The sequence below is a fragment of the Rana temporaria genome, chromosome 7 (genome assembly GCF_905171775.1).
Source record: "Rana temporaria chromosome 7, aRanTem1.1, whole genome shotgun sequence".
NCBI classification, from domain to species: domain Eukaryota; kingdom Metazoa; phylum Chordata; class Amphibia; order Anura; family Ranidae; genus Rana; species Rana temporaria.
In genome coordinates this window covers 10,145,316-10,164,080 of record NC_053495.1, presented here as the reverse complement: position 1 = coordinate 10,164,080, position 18,765 = coordinate 10,145,316, and the positions used below count along the sequence as shown (strand labels likewise).

Sequence of the window (18,765 nt, the reverse complement as noted above, 5' to 3'; positions counted from 1 at the left end):
TAAACTAATACACAGGCATTGACTTTACAGGTCCCAGATCTGCCAATACATTGTGGGCTGGATTCAAGAAGCAATTGCGCCTGTGTAACCATAGTTACACAGGCGCAATTGCTTACTTGCCCCGGCGTAACAAATGCTCCTGATTCAGGAAACCTCGTTACGCCGACTGCAGCCTAAGATATGCGCGGCATAAGGCTCTTATGCCGCGCATATCTTAGGCTGCATTCTTGTGATGGCCGCTAGGTGGCGTTCCCGTTGTGCTCAGCGTATAGTATGCAAATTGCATACTAACGCCGATTCGCAACGTTACGCGAGCCCTGCGTACGCAGTTTACGTCGTTTCCGTACGGCGGTTTTCGCGTAAGGCTGCCCCTGCTATTAGCAGGGGCAGCCAATGTTACGTATACCCATCGTTCCCGCGTCGCAAAATTTCAAATTTACGTAGTTTGCGTAAGTAATTCGTGAATGGCGCTGGACGCCGTTCACTTTGAAGCAAATGATGTCCTTGCGACGTCATTTGCCGCAATGCACGTCGGGAAAGTTTCCCGACGGAGCATGCGCTCTACGATCGGCGCGGGAGCGCGCCTAATTTAAATGATTCCCGCCCCCTACGGGATCATTTAAATTGCGCGCGCTTACGCCGGGCATTTTGCCGGCGCGCCCACGCAATTTACGGAGCTACTGCTCCGTGAATCAAGGGCAGCGCAGTAAATTTGTGGGGGCGCAGGGCAAAAACGTTACCCTGCGCCTCCGCAAAAAAAGCGCAAATGTACCTGAATCCAGCCCTTGTGTTATTAACATCTTATACACCTAAGGCCGCAGAAAACCTGACCTGCATGACAGTGCTTATGATTTAACCACTTCCCGCCCAAGGTTCGTATATGACCGTCCTTGACTTTGAGCGCGGATATCTGAATGATGGGTGCAACAGCTACAGGCGTCATTCAGATATCCTTCTTCCAGCCGGCGATTTCCCACACTATAAGAATGATCATAGCGGCTATTCCGCCGCTTGATTGTTTTTACGGGCGGCGAGAGGGGATGTCCTCCCTCTCCCGCCGCCTTCCGGTGCTTCTACCGACTCAACGCTGCGAACGGGAGCCGGAGAACGGATCCGTCAGGCCCCGGATGTCCACCATAGAGATTTCCAGTGGTCCAGATGGAGTCTCTATGATCGTCGGAGGCCGGGCACGACGTTATGACGTCACACCAGGCCAGAGGCTTATCTAGTGAAAATGGCGCCTATGGCAAGCACTGAAACTGCTCCCTTGTCAAAACATTTGAAACCCATCTTTCAGATAACCAGGGACACTGGGGACCACTGGCGGCTGGTGCTGACATTTTTTGGGGGGGGCACAAATAAACTAAAAAAAAAAAACATCAATTGCAGCCACTGTGCCCATCAAATGCAGCCACTACCCTATGTGGATCCGGTCTGGCCAGTCATTGGTCATCTTGGGTGCACCTGTCACTCCCCTCCCCAGGCAGAAGGAGAAATATTAGCCATTGCTGTGCCTGCGTTGCGCTTCAGCAGGGTGGGCGCGGCGTCGGGAGCTACATTAGTGCGGGAGGCGGCGGCGGGAGGACGGGTGGGGTCTTTTTCATGCAGGGGGGGGGCTTTTTGCTGCCCCCCCTCCCCATGGTGCCCATGGCACTTGCCATGGCTGCCATACCCTAGATACGCCACTGCACCAGGCCCCTGCATTAAAAAAAACAGCGCCGCCTCAGCTGGGAAGCCATGATCGTTTATTTATTTTTTGATTTCAGGCTTCTCAAAATTTACTGGCACAGCCAAGTTTTCACTGTAATTTCCAAAAGTTACAAAATTACAGATTTAAGTGCAAATTTCAGTGTTTAGACTACAAACAAGTACAAGATGCAATTAGCAATGTGATTGAAGGTAGATATTAAGGCAAAAAACACATTTCTTATTTTATTTTCGATATAGTAAGTAGCTCAGGGGCTGGACTCAGGAGGACAAGAAATTAGAATGGGTGGCGCACACACATGAAATTGACTCTCACAGCGACACCAACAGCAGTGTGCAGCAGCACAGGTGACACCTCACACGTCCTCAGATGACTGTCTCACACTTCGAATATGTTCTATTTCAGACAGTGAGATTCGTTTTCTCTTTTGCTATCTTTTGAACCTTGAGCGTGTCCTGATGAAGCCTAGCGGTGAAACGCGTTGACGCACAAGGGCTCACTGTACAATTTGTATAATTTTATATGATTTTTAACTATGTATTTTTCTCAATAAATACTGTTATTTTTTTCTATTTCTCCATTGTTTTCTATACCTCTAAAGCAGTGGTTCTCAATCTTTCTAGTGCCGTGACCCCTTGATAAGATTTCCCAAGTTGTGGGGACCCCCAACAGTAAAATGATTTAAAAACTTAGGAGCTCTTGATCAAGGTCATCTGCTGATCTGATAACAGTAGTGGGGATTTTAGTGGCAACTCTAATCACAGGTAGTGTTACTCACTGCATTTGTGGTGCCTCGCAGCAGTGACACCTATACCGAAATCAAGAGATAGGGTCTCCTCCAGCCCCTTCCACTTCACATTCCTCACCAGACAGCTGATCTCTAGTCTCTGCTCCCCAGCCATGCCGTGAACTGAATGGACAACTGTGAAGAGGCTGAGTGGACAACCGCAGGCACCAGGGACAGCCCTACTGGGGAAAGCGATGCAGGCTCAAGGGACAGCCCTACTGGGGAGAGCAATGCGGGCTCCAGGGACAGCCCTACTGGGGAGAGCAATGCGGGCTCCAAGGACAGCCCTACTGGGGAGAGCGATGTGGGACTACTGGGGCTACTGGGGAGAGCGATGCGGGCTCCAGGGACAGCCCTATTGGGGAGAGCGATGTGGGCTCCAGGGACAGCCCTACTGGGGAGAGCGATGCGGGCTCCAGGGACAGCCCTACTGGGGAGAGCAATGCGGGCTCCAAGGACAGCCCTACTGGGGAGAGCGATGCGGACTACAAGGACAGCCCTACTGGGGAGAGCGATGCGGGCTCCAGGGACAGCCCTACTGGGGAGAGCAATGCGGGCTCCAGGGACAGCCCTACTGGGGAGAGCGATGCGGGCTCCAGGGACAGCCCTATTGGGGAGAGCGATGTGGGCTCCAGGGACAGCCCTACTGGGGAGAGCGATGCGGGCTCCAGGGACAGCCCTACTGGGGAGAGCGATGCGGACTACAAGAACAGCCCTACTGGGGAGAGCAATGCGGGCTCCAGGGACAGCCCTACTGGGGAGAGCGATGCGGACGACAAGGACAGCCCTACTGGGGAGATCGATGCGGGCTCCAGGGACAGCCCTACTGGGGAGAGCAATGCGGGCTCCAGGGACAGCCCTACTGGGGAGAGCGATGCGGACTACAAGGACAGCCTTACTGGGGAGAGTGATGTGGGCTCCAGGGACAGCCCTACTGGGGAGAGCGATGCGGACTACAAGGACCGCCCTACTGGGGAGAGCGATGCGGACTCCAGGGACAGCCCTATTGGGGAGAGCGATGTGGGCTCCAGGAACAGCCCTACTGGGGAGAGCAATGCGGGCTCCAGGGACAGCCCTACTGGGGAGAGCGATGCGGGCTCAAGGGACAGCCCTACTGGGGAGAGCGATGCGGACTACAAGGACAGCCCTACTGGGGAGAGCAATGCGGGCTCTATGGACAGCCCTACTGGGGAGAGCAATGCGGGCTCCAGGGACAGCCCAGGATTCGGTGACCCCTAGCAAATCATCATTCGACCCCCGAGGGGGTCCCGACCCCCAGGTTGAGAACCACTGTTCTAAAGTCAGGCCTATGCTTACTTTTTGAGTACCCTCTTTTCTTGTTCCCTCTCAAATTTACGGATGTGGCGATGTGAGTGCTTTCCCTTCCATGCAGGCGGTGCCCCATCTCAGACCCCAGCTTTGGAAGGGCAGAGTGCTAACAATTTATAGACGTCCTCTGCAGCGGGTGCGTCATTGCAGCTTTAATCATCTGTTTGATATGCCGCGATAAGGGGGCTTTCATTAGCCTGACCTGAATTTCTCGCTGTCACTTTTAAATACACTTTCCTCCAATGTGTTTAACAGTGAGACAGGTGTAGTCTTAATACGTTTAGGAGAAGCCAATTAACACTTTGCAACCTTAGCTTGGATTACAATGATTAATGGAGATCTAAATCCCTGGGTGCTGACATTGGCAGTGGCGGCTTATGGAAGTTGGCACGTTATAAAGAGTGGTGTACCCGCGGTCACTCTGTAGAGCGGCTCTTGCTGGGAACATAAAGGTTTTTCTTGGGATTCCTGAGAGGAGGGAGAGACGCACAAGAAGTGGTTTCTAACCCGAGGGGGGTGAAAACTTTCAAGAGCTGCCACCATGAACGGAACAGAAGGTCCCAATTTTTACATCCCCATGTCTAACAAGACTGGGGTAGTACGAAGCCCCTTCGAATACCCTCAGTATTACCTGGCAGAGCCATGGAAGTATTCAATATTGGCCGCCTACATGTTCTTGCTCATCCTCCTCGGTTTCCCAATCAACTTCATGACCCTCTACGTCACCATCCAGCACAAGAAGCTCCGAACACCCTTAAACTACATCCTGCTAAATCTGGCCTTTGCCAACCACTTCATGGTCCTGTGTGGATTCACCATCACGTTGTACACCTCCCTCCATGGATACTTTGTATTCGGACAGTCTGGTTGCTACTTTGAAGGCTTCTTCGCTACCCTTGGTGGTAAGTCCATCCATGTCCCTTGAAAGGGGATCTGGTGTGAAGGACTAGATTTGTCTTAGATGGAAGTAGCCAGGAAAGTAGGGCGGTGAAGCTGAATCTGTAGATATTTCGATTGGGGTCTGAAATAGGTATTGGGCTTCATGATAGATATCTTTTTAAAGGTTAGTCAAGGAGTCGGGAAGGGGAAAGCTCTGGATTAGTTTACTAATAGATCAAGACGCCTTAACCACTTCAATACCGGGCTTTTATACACACCTCATTACCGGGCCTATTCTGGCACTTCTCTCCTACATGTAAAAATCATTATTCTTTTGCTAGAAAATTACGCAGAACCCCCAAATATTATATATGTTTTTTTAGCAGACACCCTGGGGAATAAAACGACGGTCATTGCAACGTTTTATCTTGCACGGTATTCGCGCAATAATTTTTCAAACGCCCTTTTTTTGGAAAAAAAATGTTTCATGAATTAAAAAAATAACAAAACAGTAAAGTTAGCCCAATTTTTTTGTATAATGTGAAAGATTATGTTACACCGAGTAAATAGATACCTAACATGTCACGCTTTAAAATTGCGCATACTCATGGAATGGCGCCAAACTTCGGTACTTAAAAATCTCCATAGGCAACGCTTTAATTTTTTTTTACAGGTTACCAGTTTAGAGTTACAGAGGAGATCTAGTTCTAGATTTGTTGCTGGCACTCTAACACACGCGGCGATACCTCACATATGTGGTTTAAACGGCGTTCACATATGTCGGCGGGACTTACGTGTGCATTCGCTACTGCGCGCGAGCTACCGGGGACAGGGGCGTTTTAATTTTATTTTTTATTCTTTTATTTATTTTTTTATTTATTTTTTTCTTTTTTTACACTTCTTTTCTATTTTTTTTTTAACTTTTATTCCTATTACAAGGAATAGGAAATGTGTGTGACAGGTCCTCTTTATGGAGAGATGCGGGGTCAATAAGACCCTGCATCTCTCCTCCAGGCTGGAAACCATGAGATCGGTGAAAAAAAATTCACCGATCTCATGAATACTGTTGCTTACTAGCCGCAATCGCGGCTTTGTTTACTTACGGGGACCCGGGCGTGACGTCATCACATCGCGCCCGGGTCCTCCGACGGTCATAGAGATGACTGGTGACCATCTGGTCACCAGTCATCTCTATGCTTCCTGCGAGCACTGGACGATTCTTTCTCCGGGCCCCCGATGGCACGGGAGAGCCCGGAGAAGCACCGGATGGCAGCGGGAGGGGGGGGGATGTCCCCTCCCGCCACCTGTAAGAACAATCAAGCGGCGAAACCGCCGCTATGATCATTCTTATGCTGCGCAGAATCGCCGGCAGAACAAAAGGATATCTGGATGATGCCTCTAGCTGCAGGCATCATTCAGATATCCACTCGCAAAGCCCAGGACGTCATTTGACGTCCACCCAGGATGGGAGATCCCATCTGTGGACGTCAAATGACAATGGGCGGGTATTGAAGTGGTTAAAGAGGTTGTAAAGGTTTGTTTTTTATTTTCTAAATAGGTTCCTTCAAGCTCGTGCATTGTTGGTTCACTTACCTTTTCCTTCGATTTCCCTTTTAAATTTTTTTTTTCTTTTTCGGAATTTCTTACTTCCTGTTCCTCCTCAGTAAGCTTGCCCCCATCATCCGAGCCGTTCTGGCTGGGGGTTAGTCAGCGTGCTCGCCCCCTCCCTTGGCACTACATCCCTGTTGGGGGACGCCCCAAACGTCTCCCCCGTAGGGATGTAGTCCCAAGCAGTGCCGGCCCAAGACATTGTGCTGCCTGGGACCAAGAATGAAATGCTGCCCCCGCCCCCCAGAAAAAAAATCACGCCAACCAAAAGGCCCCCACATTCATTATTTTATATCATGATAACTAAAGGGGACCTGTCATGGCTCTATACATGTATAAAGGAGTATAAAGAGGACCTGTCATTGCTCTATACATGTATAAAGGAGTATAAAGAGGACCTGTCATTGCTCTATACATGTATAGGAGTATAAAGAGGACCTGTCATGGCTCTATAAATGTATATAGGACTATAAAGAGTACTTGACATGGCTCTATACTTGTATAAAGGAGTATAACGAGGGCCTGTCATGGCTCTATAGATGTATAAAGAGAACCTGTCATGGCTCTATACATGTATAAAGAAGTATAAAGAGGACCTGTCATGGCTCTATACATGTATATAGAGGACCTGTCGAGACTCTTTACATGTAAAGGAATATCAAGAGGACCTGTCATGGCTCTATAAATGTATATAGGAATATAAAGAGGACCTGTCATGGCTCTATAAATGTATATAGGAGTATAACGAGGACCTGTCATGGCTCTATAAATGTATATAGGAGTATAACGAGGACCTGTCATGGCTCTATAAATGTATATAGGAGTATAACGAGGACCTGTCATGGCTCTATAAATGTATATAGGAATATAACGAGGGCCTGTCATGGCTCTATAGATCTATAAAGAGGACCTGTCATGGCTCTATACATGCATATAGGTGTATAAAAGGACCTGCCATGGCTCTATACATGTATATAGGAGTATAACGAGGACCTGTCATGGCTCTATAAATGTATATAGGAGTATAACGAGGGCCTGTCATGGCTCTATAGATCTATAACGAGGGCCTGTCATGGCTCTATAGATCTATAAAGAGGGCCTGTCATGGCTCTATACATGCATATAGGCGTATAAAAGGACCTGCCATGGCTCTATACATGTATCCAGGAGTATAAAGGCACCTGTGAATTGCCGGCCACAATGTCTTTTGCGCAAACTAATCAATGTATGCTAATTGTGTTTTTTTTTTGGTATCAAAAATATGTAGAATACATATTGGCCTAAACTGAAGAAACATTTTTATTTTTCTAAATTTTGGGGATACTTATTATAGCAAAAAGTTAAAAAAGATATGTATTTATAGCACAAAAAATAAAAACCGCAGAGGTGATCAAATATCACCAAAAGAAAGCTCTATTTGTGGGGGAAAAAAAGGACATCAATTTTATTTGGGTAGCGGAGCTGGCGCCTAAAAAGCGCCTGGAAAGCTCTTCAAAAGCGCTCAGTGTTTTACTGGCAGTTTAGAAGCGCCCCAGCGTGAAAGGGGCCTAATAAACAGGACTTGAGTCATCAAAGGGTGACAGGCGTTTTTTTTTATGCATTCATCACTCAGCCTGACCTAACCTCCAGTGTGAAAGTCCAGTTTGACCAGTCCACCAAAATTATCCAGACTTCATCAGTTGCCCATTAGTTGGTATAGTCATAGTGAGATACTCAGGGCTTTTTTTCAGCAGGAACGCGGGGGAACGCAGTTCCGGCACCTCCAGCTCTGAATATATGTAATGGCAAGGAGTGCTGGGGTGTATTGGAGGGTCTATTAATGCAGGCTGCTGGGGGATCTATTGTTGCCTGAGGGGGATCTCTTTTTACAGGGGGGTTCTATTGTTGCTGGGGGGCTCTTATGCTACTGGAGACAATCGTTGCTGGGAGACAACTGTTGAGGGAGGGGTCTATTGTTACTAGCTGTTCAGAGTCTATTGTTGCTGGGGCGTGTGCCATTATTGCTGGCTACAGGGGATCTGTTTTACTTCCTATCATTATCAAATTACATACAAATTACTTAGGAGCATGAATTGATACTTGGTTCTGTATCCATTGCTGAGAGATGGGTAGGGGATGGAACCAAAGAAAGGTGCTCAGAGGTGGATAGGGGTTGGAACCAAGGAATGGTGCTCGGAGGAGGGTAGGGGGTGAAACCAGGGAATGGTGCTCAGAGGTGGGTAATGGGTGGAACCAAGGAATGGTGCTCGGAGGAGGGTAGGGGGTGAAACCAGGGAATGGTGCTCAGAGGTGGGTAATGGGTGGAACCAAGGAATGGTGCTCAGAGGTGGGTAGGGGGTGGGACCAAGGAATGGTGCTCGGAGGTGGGTAGGGGGTGGGACCAAGGAATGGTGCTCGGAGGTGGGTAGGGGGTGGAACCAAGGAATGGTGCTTAGAGGTGGGTAATGGGTGGAACCAAGGAATGGTGCTCAGAGGTGGGTAGGGGGTGGGACCAAGGAATGGTGCTCGGAGGTGGGTAGGGGGTGGAACCAAGGAATGGTGCTCGGAGGTGGGTAGGGGTGGACACAAGAGGTGACTCGGAAGAAGGGAGTTCCTGCACCTATTTTTTGAGAAAAAAAGCCCTGGAGATACTAGTGCAATTGCTCCTATTACATTTTGCTGGTATCTGAGTACTCAAAGTAAATGGAGCCCATTTTTAAAACTCATAAAACTTTAAAAACTTAAAGGGGCAAACATTTAGAGGAAGCCCAAATCCAAAGAAAAGGGTGGCTACAGTATTGCTAAAAAGCTTTGGCTACCTACGCAATATGGGAGGTGTATAGGAAGGAATCTAAGTGTAACATTGATGCTGCTGGGCACCTTGTTGGTTTCGAATCACGAATAATCCTCATTTCTGTCTGACAGGTGAAATTGCCCTTTGGTCCCTGGTGGCGTTGGCCATTGAGCGATACATTGTGGTCTGCAAGCCCATGAGCAATTTCCGATTCGGTGAGAACCACGCCATGATGGGTGTAGCATTCACTTGGATCATGGCCTTGGCTTGCGCTGTTCCTCCTCTCTTCGGCTGGTCCAGGTACATCACAGTGAGAATCAATGAAATATAATTGAACCACCTTAACTCCTCCCCCATCCTCATTTACCATCATTACCTCCCTATCTCCTCTTTTTGAGCTGTTTCAGATTTATTTAGAATCAAGAGGCTGCAGATCACCTTTAAATTGTGGTTAAAGCCATAAATTCTAGAAAAAGAAGGAAAGAGTTAAAAAAAAAAAAAAAAACACTTAACTGCCTTCTGCGTCCCACTGGGGAGAATTCCCCAAACTTTTTGTACGCAACAGAATTGGGAAGAAAATTGTTCAAAGTGAACAGAATTCCCATCTGCAACGACACCCCGCGTATGAAAGGGGTTAAAGTCGTTTAGGACATTCCATTCCCGAACACAAAGGCAGCTACCGAACAAGAAACGCATACGAATAATTCTCCCCCAAGTACGAGACGAGCCTCTGTGTTGAGGGTCAAGCAGGAATCAGAACCTTTATTGAAAGGAATACAGGCTCTTTATATACACTTGAGAATAATGCAGTCACCACATGCAGGGCCGGATTCCTGACAAGGCCACCGAGACCAGGCCTCGGGGCGGCAGTGGGTGCAGGGGCGGCGCCAGTTGTAACACACAGCGGGAACCATCTCGATAGGGGAACTTGATCGAAAAGACACCGGCATTATCTTGTCCTTGGGTCTTCAAACTACGGTCCTCCAGCTGTTCAGGAACTACAATTCCCATCATGCCACACGGGATGTGTAGTTCTACAACAGCTGGAAGGCCGTAGTTTGAGGATCCCTGATCTAGTCCTTTCCTGTCCCTGTCCTGCCCCTTTCATCCATTAATCTCGGTTGTTTCAATGATGGGCCTAAGGGTACAAGGCTACTCTTCCCAGACTTCCTGACCATCTCCTCTGTTTTCTTCCAGATACATCCCTGAGGGAATGCAGTGCTCATGCGGAGTTGACTACTACACTCTGAAGCCCGAGATCAACAATGAGTCCTTTGTCATCTACATGTTCGTTGTCCACTTCCTCATCCCTCTGATCATCATTACCTTCTGCTACGGACGTCTGGTGTGCACTGTGAAAGAGGTAGGTGCTGAGGGCAGGACCACTTATCTTCTGGGGGGTAGGGTGACCACATTTCCAAACTGCCATTCAGGGACACCCTCTCCTTCACAACAATTTTCCAATTTTAAAGGCTTATATGCAAGTAATTGGCCATAATAGGGGTATGGGGAATCCGGGTACTGCCTTGGGGCACTTGTATCAATGCAAAAAATGTTTTTAAAAATGTTCAGGAGCATTATGCAGCAATAAAAAATGAACAATTCCTCTAAATATAGTGCCTGGGGGGTCCCCTTAGTCTGCCTGTAAAGTGGTGCATGTGTACCATGTATAGAACCTGCTGCAGCAAAAATTCCAATTTCTAAAGAAAAAAGTCAGTTGCAGCTATTGAAAAAACAAAAAGCACAAAAAACATAGTGCCCCCTCCCCCTAGTCCATACCAGACCTCTCGGGCTCTGCCCCCCCCCCTTCCCCACCCCAAAGCACCTTGTCCCCATCTTACCCTGGCTGGTGGTTGTGGTGGCATGCAGGCAGGGGGATTATCAGAATCTGGAAGCCCCCATAGGGTCTGGAATGGACTAGGGGAGGGGGAACCCACACTTTTTTTTTTTTTTTTATTGGCAGCTTTCTTTTTTTATTATTCAGCTGTCAGCGGGTAAGCCCATTGACAGCTGATGACTCATCAGTCGTTAAAGATTTCGGCTTCCCAGCCCCGCTCCTTAACTACCAGCTTTTACTGCGCCCTGGTTGAGCGCAGTGCATTGCGGGGCGAACACCCTGGGCTGGGAAACAGACAGTTTCCACCTGTCGGCTCATCGGGTGGCTGTGTCGGTTTCATTCCGGGACACTGTATTGTCCTGGAATGAAGGTGCCCGGGACAGAACTGCAAAATGTGGGACTGTCCTGGGCAACCAGGGACACGTGGTCACCCTACTGGGGGGGGTCCACAAACCTTCTACATTCATTGTTCACCCTTCCTTACCATGGTCAATCACTTGACCTGTTCTAATTAGAATAAACAGGAGAAGTGGGACTTTTAAGGCGCAAGGAAGACAACGATGTAGAAAATATAAATTTAATGAATTAAAAAATTAATATAGAATGAATACACAGAATAAACATTCAGAAATAAATCACTGATATAGGGGCAAGGCTGATTGGTCTCTACATGTTTCGCCATATATATGGCTTCCTCAGGAGAACTTTGATATCAGGCACTATGCATTTCCCTTTACTTACTGACAATCCGCCAGCACCCCAGCTGAACTTCCAAGAAGACTATTTACTGAAGTCCCATATCAGTAGAAACACCTCCCAGTACCCTTTCCACCCTAAACATAGGAGTCGTTTTAACAAGGCAGGGAAGGTAAGTGGCCTTGGTTCCTCCTTCTCACCCTTGACCCTCTTCTCCTCCACAGGCTGCAGCCCAGCAGCAGGAATCAGCCACCACCCAGAAGGCAGAGAAAGAAGTCACCCGAATGGTTATCATTATGGTCATTTTCTTCCTGATTTGCTGGGTCCCCTACGCCTATGTCGCTTTCTACATCTTCTGCAACCAAGGCTCAGAGTTCGGCCCGATTTTCATGACCGTGCCAGCTTTCTTTGCCAAGAGCTCTGCCATCTACAACCCCGTCATCTACATTATGCTGAACAAACAGGTGTGTTGGTTGTTTGCATAATCATCTTCTCCTACACAATCATCCCTTCCTTGCTTGTCTTCCCCGATTCTCCACCATTTCCAACGTCTGCTTCCTGATACTCCAACCTTCTTTGGCCTTAATTGCTACTCTGCATGCCTACTGTGTTAGGCCCCTTTCACACTGAGGCGCTTCTGAACTGTCTGTAAAACACTGAGTGCTTTTGAAGAGCTTTTCAGGCGCTTTTGAAGAGCTTTCCATTCATTTCAATGGAGAGGGGTGTTCTTTCACCTCCCTGCCAGTGCGCTACCCCAGTGTGAAAGCATTCATTGATTTGAATAGAAAATAAATTTTCGTGAGCTTTTAATTCGCTTTTTTTAGCGTGAAAGCACCTGAAAAGCGCCTCAGTGTGAAAGCGGCTTAAATGTTATCACCTCCCTGTCTGTGTGTACTTCTAACAAACAGATAGTTGAGAAAAAAAAAAAAGACTTTCAGTAAATGTATATTTATAGGAGTGGAGAGTATTGCGTTATTATGGGAGGTATGCTAATGTGGAGGGTGGTAGCTCTCTATCCATTCTCATGATTGTATAAAGGGCAGAGCTGCATGTCATGGGGAACTGCCATGGCGCAGGACGAGAGTGAAAATAATAAAATGTGATAGGAACAAAGTCCTCCAAGACAGTAGAGCAACAGAATAGGAATCAGGCAGTGGAAGGAGCAGAACCACCAAGGATGTGAAGCTACAGATTGAAAAAATAGGCAGTGGAAGGAGCAGGACCACCAACAATGAAAAGTTACAGAATGAGAATTAGATATTGGAAGGAGCAAGACCTCCAAGAATGCAAAGGGACAAAATGAGAATAAGGCAGTGGAAGACGGACCTCCAACAATGCAAGGTATGTAGCATTACAGAATGAGAATTAGATATTGGAAGGAACAGGGCCTCCAAGAATGCAAAGGGACAAAATGAGAATTAGATATTGGAAGGAGCAAGACCTCCAAGAATGCAAAGGGACAAAATGAGAATTAGGCAGTGGAAAGAGTAGGACCTCCAACAATGTGAAGCTACAGAATGAGAATTGGGCAGTAGAAGGAGTAGGGGCTTCTATAATGAAAAATTGATTTAGATATTGGAAGGAGCAGGGCCTCCAAGAATGCAAATGGACAAAATTAGAATTAGGCAGTGGAAGGAGAAGGACCTCCAACAATGCAAAGTTACAGAATGAGAATTAGATATTGGAAAGAGCAGGACCTCCAGGAATGCAAAAGGACAAAATGAGAATAAGGCAGTGGATGAAGAACCTCCAACAATGCAAGGTATGTAGCATTACAGAATGAGAATTAGATATTGGAAGGAACAGGGCCTCCAGGAATGGAAAGGGACAACATGAGAATAAGGCAGTGGAAGGAGCAGGACCTCCTACAATGTGAAGCTACAGAATGAGAATTGGGCAGTAGAAGGAGTAGGGGCTTCTACAATGAAAAATTGATTTAGATATTGGAAGGAGCAGGGCCTCCAAAAATGCAAAGGGAAAAATGAGAATTAGGCAGTGGAAGGAGAAGAGCCTCCAAGAATGGAAAGGGACAAAATGAGAATTTGGCAGTAGAAGGAGCAGGACCTCCAAAAATGTGAAGCTATAGAATGAAACTTAGGCAGTGGAAAGAGTTGGACCTCGCTACAATGCAAAGCTACAAAATGAGATTTAGATATTAGAAGAAGGAGGACCTCCAAGAAGAATGCATAGGGTCAAATTAGATATAGGCAGTGGAAGGAGCAGGACCTCCAACAATGCAAAGTTACAGAATGAGAATTACTGTATTTATTGGCGTATAACACTCACTTTTTTACCCCGAAAATAGAGACTTAACTGTGCCTGCGTGTTATACGCAGGGGGCTGTGGAAAGTTTTTTTCCTGAATCTTCCCTCTTAAAGTAAGGGTGCGTGTTATACGCCTGTGCGTGTTATACGCCAATAAATACGGTAGATATTGGAAGGAGCAGGGTCTCCAAAAATGCAAAAGGGACAAAATGAGAATAAGGCAGTGGAAGAAGGACCTCCAACAATGCAAGGTATGTAGCATTACAGAATGAGAATTAGATATTGGAAGGAACAGGGCCTCCAAGAATGCAAAGGGACAAAATGAGAATTAGGCAGTGGAAGGAGAAGGACCTCCAACAATGCAAAGTTACAGAATGAGAATTGGATATTGGAAAGAGCAGGACCTCCAGGAATGCAAAAGGACAACATGAGAATAAGGCAGGGGAAGGAGCAGGACATCCAAAAATGTGAAGCTATAGAATGAAAATTAGGCAGTGGAAAGAGTAGGACCTCCTACAATGTGAAGCTACAGAATGAGAAATGGGCAGTAGAAGTAGTAGGGGCTCCTACAATGAAAAGCTACAGAATTGATTTAGATATTGAAAGGAGCAGGGCCTCCAAAAATGCAAAGGGACACATGAGAATTAGGCAGTGGAAGGAGCAGGACCTCCAACAATGAAAAGTTACAGAATGAGAATTAGATATTGGAAGAAGGGCCTCCAAGAATGCAAAAGGACAACATGAGAATAAGGCAGTGGAAAGAGCAGGACCTCCAAAAATGTGAAGCTATAGAATTAAACTTAGGCAGTGGAAAGAGTAGGACCTCCTACAATGCAAAGCTACAAAATTAGATTTATATATTAGAAGAAGGAGGACCTCCAAGCAGGATCTCCAAGGATGCATACGGTCAAATTAGATATAGGCAGTGGAAGGAGCAGGACTTCCAACAATGCAAGGGGACAAAATGAGAATTAGGCAGTGGAAGGAGAAGGACCTCCAACAATGCAAAGTTGCAGAATGAGAATTAGATATTGGAAAGAGCAGGACCTCTGAGAATGCAAAAGGACAACATGATAATAAGGCAGTGGAAGGAGCAGGACCTCCAAAAATGTAAAGCTATAGAATGAAAATTAGGCAATGGAAAGAGTAGGACCTCCTACAATGCAAAGCTACAAAATGAGATTTAGATATTAGAAGAAGGAGGACCTCCAAGCAGGATCTCCAAGGATGCATAGGGACAAAATGAGAATTAGGCAGTGGAAGGAGAAGGACCTCCAACAATGTGAAGTTACAGAATGAGAATTAGATATTGAAAGGAGCAGGACCACCAAGAATGCAAAGGGAAAAAATTAGAATTTGGCAGTGGAAAGAGCAGGACCTCCAAAAATGTGAAGCTATAAAATGAAAATTAGGCAGTGGAAAGAGTAGGACCTCCTACAATGCAAAGCTACAAAATTAAAAATTAGATTTAGATATTAGAAGAAGAAGGGCCTCCAAGCAGGATCTCTAAGAATGCATAGGGTCAAATTAGATATAGCCAGTGGAAGGAGCAGGACTTCCAACAATGTGAAGCTACAGAATGAGAATTGGGCAGTAGAAGGAGTAGGGAGTAGAGAATCAGATTTAGATATTGGGAGGAACAGAAGCACCAATGCTACAGAACGAGAATTAAATATTACAGGAAACAGACCCTCCAAGCAGGGTTGCTGTTAAGAAATCATAGGGACACAGATTCCTCAATCCTTTCTCTGCAGCCTCAGCTGCAGAGTGAATGAAGAGGAGCTCTCTGTACAGAGGCTCCCTGTTCAATTACAAATGGAGACATTGTAAACACAGGGGGATCGGTTCCAGTAATTGCACCCACTCCTGCTGTTCTGGGCCCCATACAAAAGGGCAGGAGCTACCTCCATATCAAGTATGCAAAGATACAAAATGGGAATTCGGCAGTAGTAGGCGCAGGGCTTTCAAGAATGCAAAGCTGCAAAATAGGAATTATCAGTGGAAGGAGCAGCTACATAATGTGGATAAGCCAGTAAAAGGAACAAGGCCTGCAACAATGTGAAACTACTGAATAATAACAGAGTAGAAAAGTACTTAAATGACGAGAAGTGACCTATTAGAACCTAGACTAAGCTAAAGGAGAGTGCAGAAGACTGGACGAGTGTGTGAAAGGGATGAGGATGAGAGGGGGCAGTGCCGGCCCAAGACATTGTGCTGCCTGGTACCAAGAATGAAAATGCCACCCCCCCCAAAAAAAACTACGCCCACCAAAATGCCCCCACATCCATTATTTTATATCATAACTAAAGTGGACCTATCATGGCTCTATACATGTATATAGGAGTATAAAGAGGACCTGTTATGGTTGTTTACATGTATAGGAGTATAAAAAGGACCTGTTATGGCTCTATTCATGCAATTAGCCCCACAGTGGAGTGGAGAGCGGAACGGGAGGAGCGGTGGGGCGGCAATTAGCCCCACAGTGGAGCGGAGAGCGGAATGGGAGGAGCGGTGGGGCGGCAATTAGCCCCACAGTGGAGCGGAGAGCGGAACGGGAGGAGCGGTGGGGCGGCAATTAGCCCCACAGTGGAGCGGAGAGCGGAACGGGAGGAGCGGTGGGGCGGCAATTAGCCCCACAGTGGAGCGGAGAGCGGAACGGGAGGAGCGGTGGGGCGGCAATTAGCCCCACAGTGGAGTGGAGAGCGGAACGGCAGGAGCGGTGGGGCGGCAATTAGCCCCACAGTGGAGTGGAGAGCGGAGCTGACGGAATGGGATGGCGGGCGGGGGGCAATTTGCCGCCCCCCTGAAAGTGCCGCCTGGTACAATGGTACCATCGGGTCCCATGGTAGGGCCGGCCCTGAGAGAGGGTAATGAATGTGTAGGAATGAAGACCCAACTGGAATACTAGATAAGTCTACCTGCATGACTTTAATCTCCAATCAGGAACCACTCAAGATATTAACGATTTAACAATTTTTCCTTGGGGAGTGGGAAGAAAGGGAGGAGGGATGGGGGCCATGTGGGGATGATTGTATGGTTGCAAATGGTAAAACATAAGAAATACCTTAATAAAGAAATAAAGTTGAAAAAAAAAGTACTTAGAATTCTCAGCCTCATTCTATTCCACTAATGGTTGCTTTTCTTTCTCCCCCACAGTTCCGTAACTGCATGATCACCACCCTGTGCTGTGGCAAAAATCCCTTTGGAGATGACGATGCCTCCTCTGCCGCCACTTCTAAGACAGAAGCCACCTCTGTCTCTACCAGCCAGGTGTCACCTGCATAAGATCATCGTCCAAGCCTGTGTCAGGGTGCGCTGCCTCACTCAGCTCCCGCTACCCCGTCTCCGCCTCCTCCTCGTTAAGGCAAAGAATGCCGCCATATCCCCCTTTAAATACCTGAAACATATTTTGCCCAGAAGGGGCAAGAGCCTCTCCCAACCCCTCCGCTGCTGAAAACCGACTGCATTCCAATTGCTTTTTGCAATGCGATGGAGCCATTATGGCAGCGAAGGGGTTCGTTTTTTTCCACCAACTAAAAACAAGGCAAGCATTTTGCCCAGAATTGTTGTAAATACCTCAAGGCCGTGAAATAGCTGTTTAGCCTGGAAAAAAAAAACAAAAAAAAACGCCTTCTGCTACCAATAAAGACAAGAGACTTGAAGCAACAAATGTCCTAGAATCGGCGAGCCCTTGGGTGTCGATACCAATGGCGCAACGCAGTGTCTGGCCCGTTCATCTTGCTAAATTTGTCTTTGTAATACAATGGAGGGTTTTTTTTTTGTAAGACGTTATAAAAATTCCAGTTTTCTGCTTATTTTATTTATTTATTTTCTTTCTTTTGGGTAACGTCTGATAGTGAGGTTAGACAGACCCTCTACAGCTGTAATAACGAGCACTTTGCAAGTAAAAAAATACAAAAAAAAATATTTTTAACTGTCTTATTATTTATGTTTTTCAACCCCAAACTCTCTCGAAACTGTGTACTGACCAGAAAGAACTGCGCGCCACCAAAAATTTATCATCATTGGCGACGTTCTCCATATTCTTCTGTTGCTGCTCATGGCCAAGTGAGGCTTCCCGAGGACACAAAAAGACACACAAAAAAATGCAATTCAGTTGAAAAGAGTTTTGGTCTTGTGGTTGATAACTCAGCAACCTCTCAGGCAATTAAACTTTTAACACCAACTGATCCTAGCTATTGTAAAGTTTGGCACACCTTTAAAAGGCCTTGGCTTCCCATATGGCAAAGTCAACATTGATCTACCCCATTGCAGAGGCGGCTCTTTAATTTAATTAACTTACCCGATGCATTGCCCCAGTTTTGAGGGACAGGGAACCTTAAGGCTGCTGTGCTCAGGCATCGTTAAGAGCCCTGACTTAGGAGCGGGGCCACCAGTGTCCCTAACAACCAGTGAATATCAGTGTCACCAGCCCTTTTACGTCAATGACCCAGCATGCCCTCAGTCAATGTTATCACAAGGGACGGGTTCACCAGGTGACATCACCGGGTGGCCCTCGCCCCTCAGTTATTAAAGAGCGGGATCTGGGGGCTGCCTTGTTAAAGGGGGCTTCCAGATTCCGATAAGCTCCCTGCCCACAGACCCCCACAACCACCGGCCAGGGTTGTGGGGAAGAGGCTCTTGTCAAGAGCCCTGACTCAGGAGCGGGGCCGCCAGCGTCCCTAACAACAAGTGAATATCGGTGACACCTTGTGACATCAGTGACCCAGCATACCCTCAGTCAATGATGTCACAAGAGGGCGGGTTCACCAGGCGAAATCACCCCCCCGCCCCATAGTTATTAAAGAGCAGGATCTGGGGGGCTTCCAGATTCAGATAAGCTCCCTGCCCACAGACTCCCACAACCACCAGCCAGGGTTGTGG

At 47.1% G+C, this 18,765-nt stretch overlaps 1 protein-coding gene across 1 annotated transcript; it reads left to right on the top strand.

Moving 5' to 3' along the window:
• Window positions 1-4,230: 4,230 nt before the first annotated feature.
• Window positions 4,231-17,982, top strand: RHO (rhodopsin). Its single transcript, XM_040358859.1, has 5 exons — window positions 4,231-4,726; window positions 9,216-9,384; window positions 10,282-10,447; window positions 11,842-12,081; window positions 17,038-17,982. Exons 1-5 carry the CDS (start codon window positions 4,366-4,368, stop codon window positions 17,164-17,166), a joined length of 1,065 nt encoding a protein of 354 aa, XP_040214793.1. The 5' UTR covers window positions 4,231-4,365; the 3' UTR covers window positions 17,167-17,982.
• The last annotated feature ends 783 nt before the right edge of the window (window positions 17,983-18,765 follow it).

Excerpts from the sequence above, each read along its gene's own strand:
- RHO (XM_040358859.1), top strand. The coding sequence starts at position 4,366 with ATGAACGGAACAGAAGGTCCCAATTTTTACATCCCCATGTCTAACAAG. Across the intron at positions 4,727-9,215 it reads CTTCTTCGCTACCCTTGGTG|GTGAAATTGCCCTTTGGTCC; the intron begins GTAAGTCCATCC and ends TCTGTCTGACAG. Across the intron at positions 12,082-17,037 it reads ACATTATGCTGAACAAACAG|TTCCGTAACTGCATGATCAC; the intron begins GTGTGTTGGTTG and ends TCTCCCCCACAG.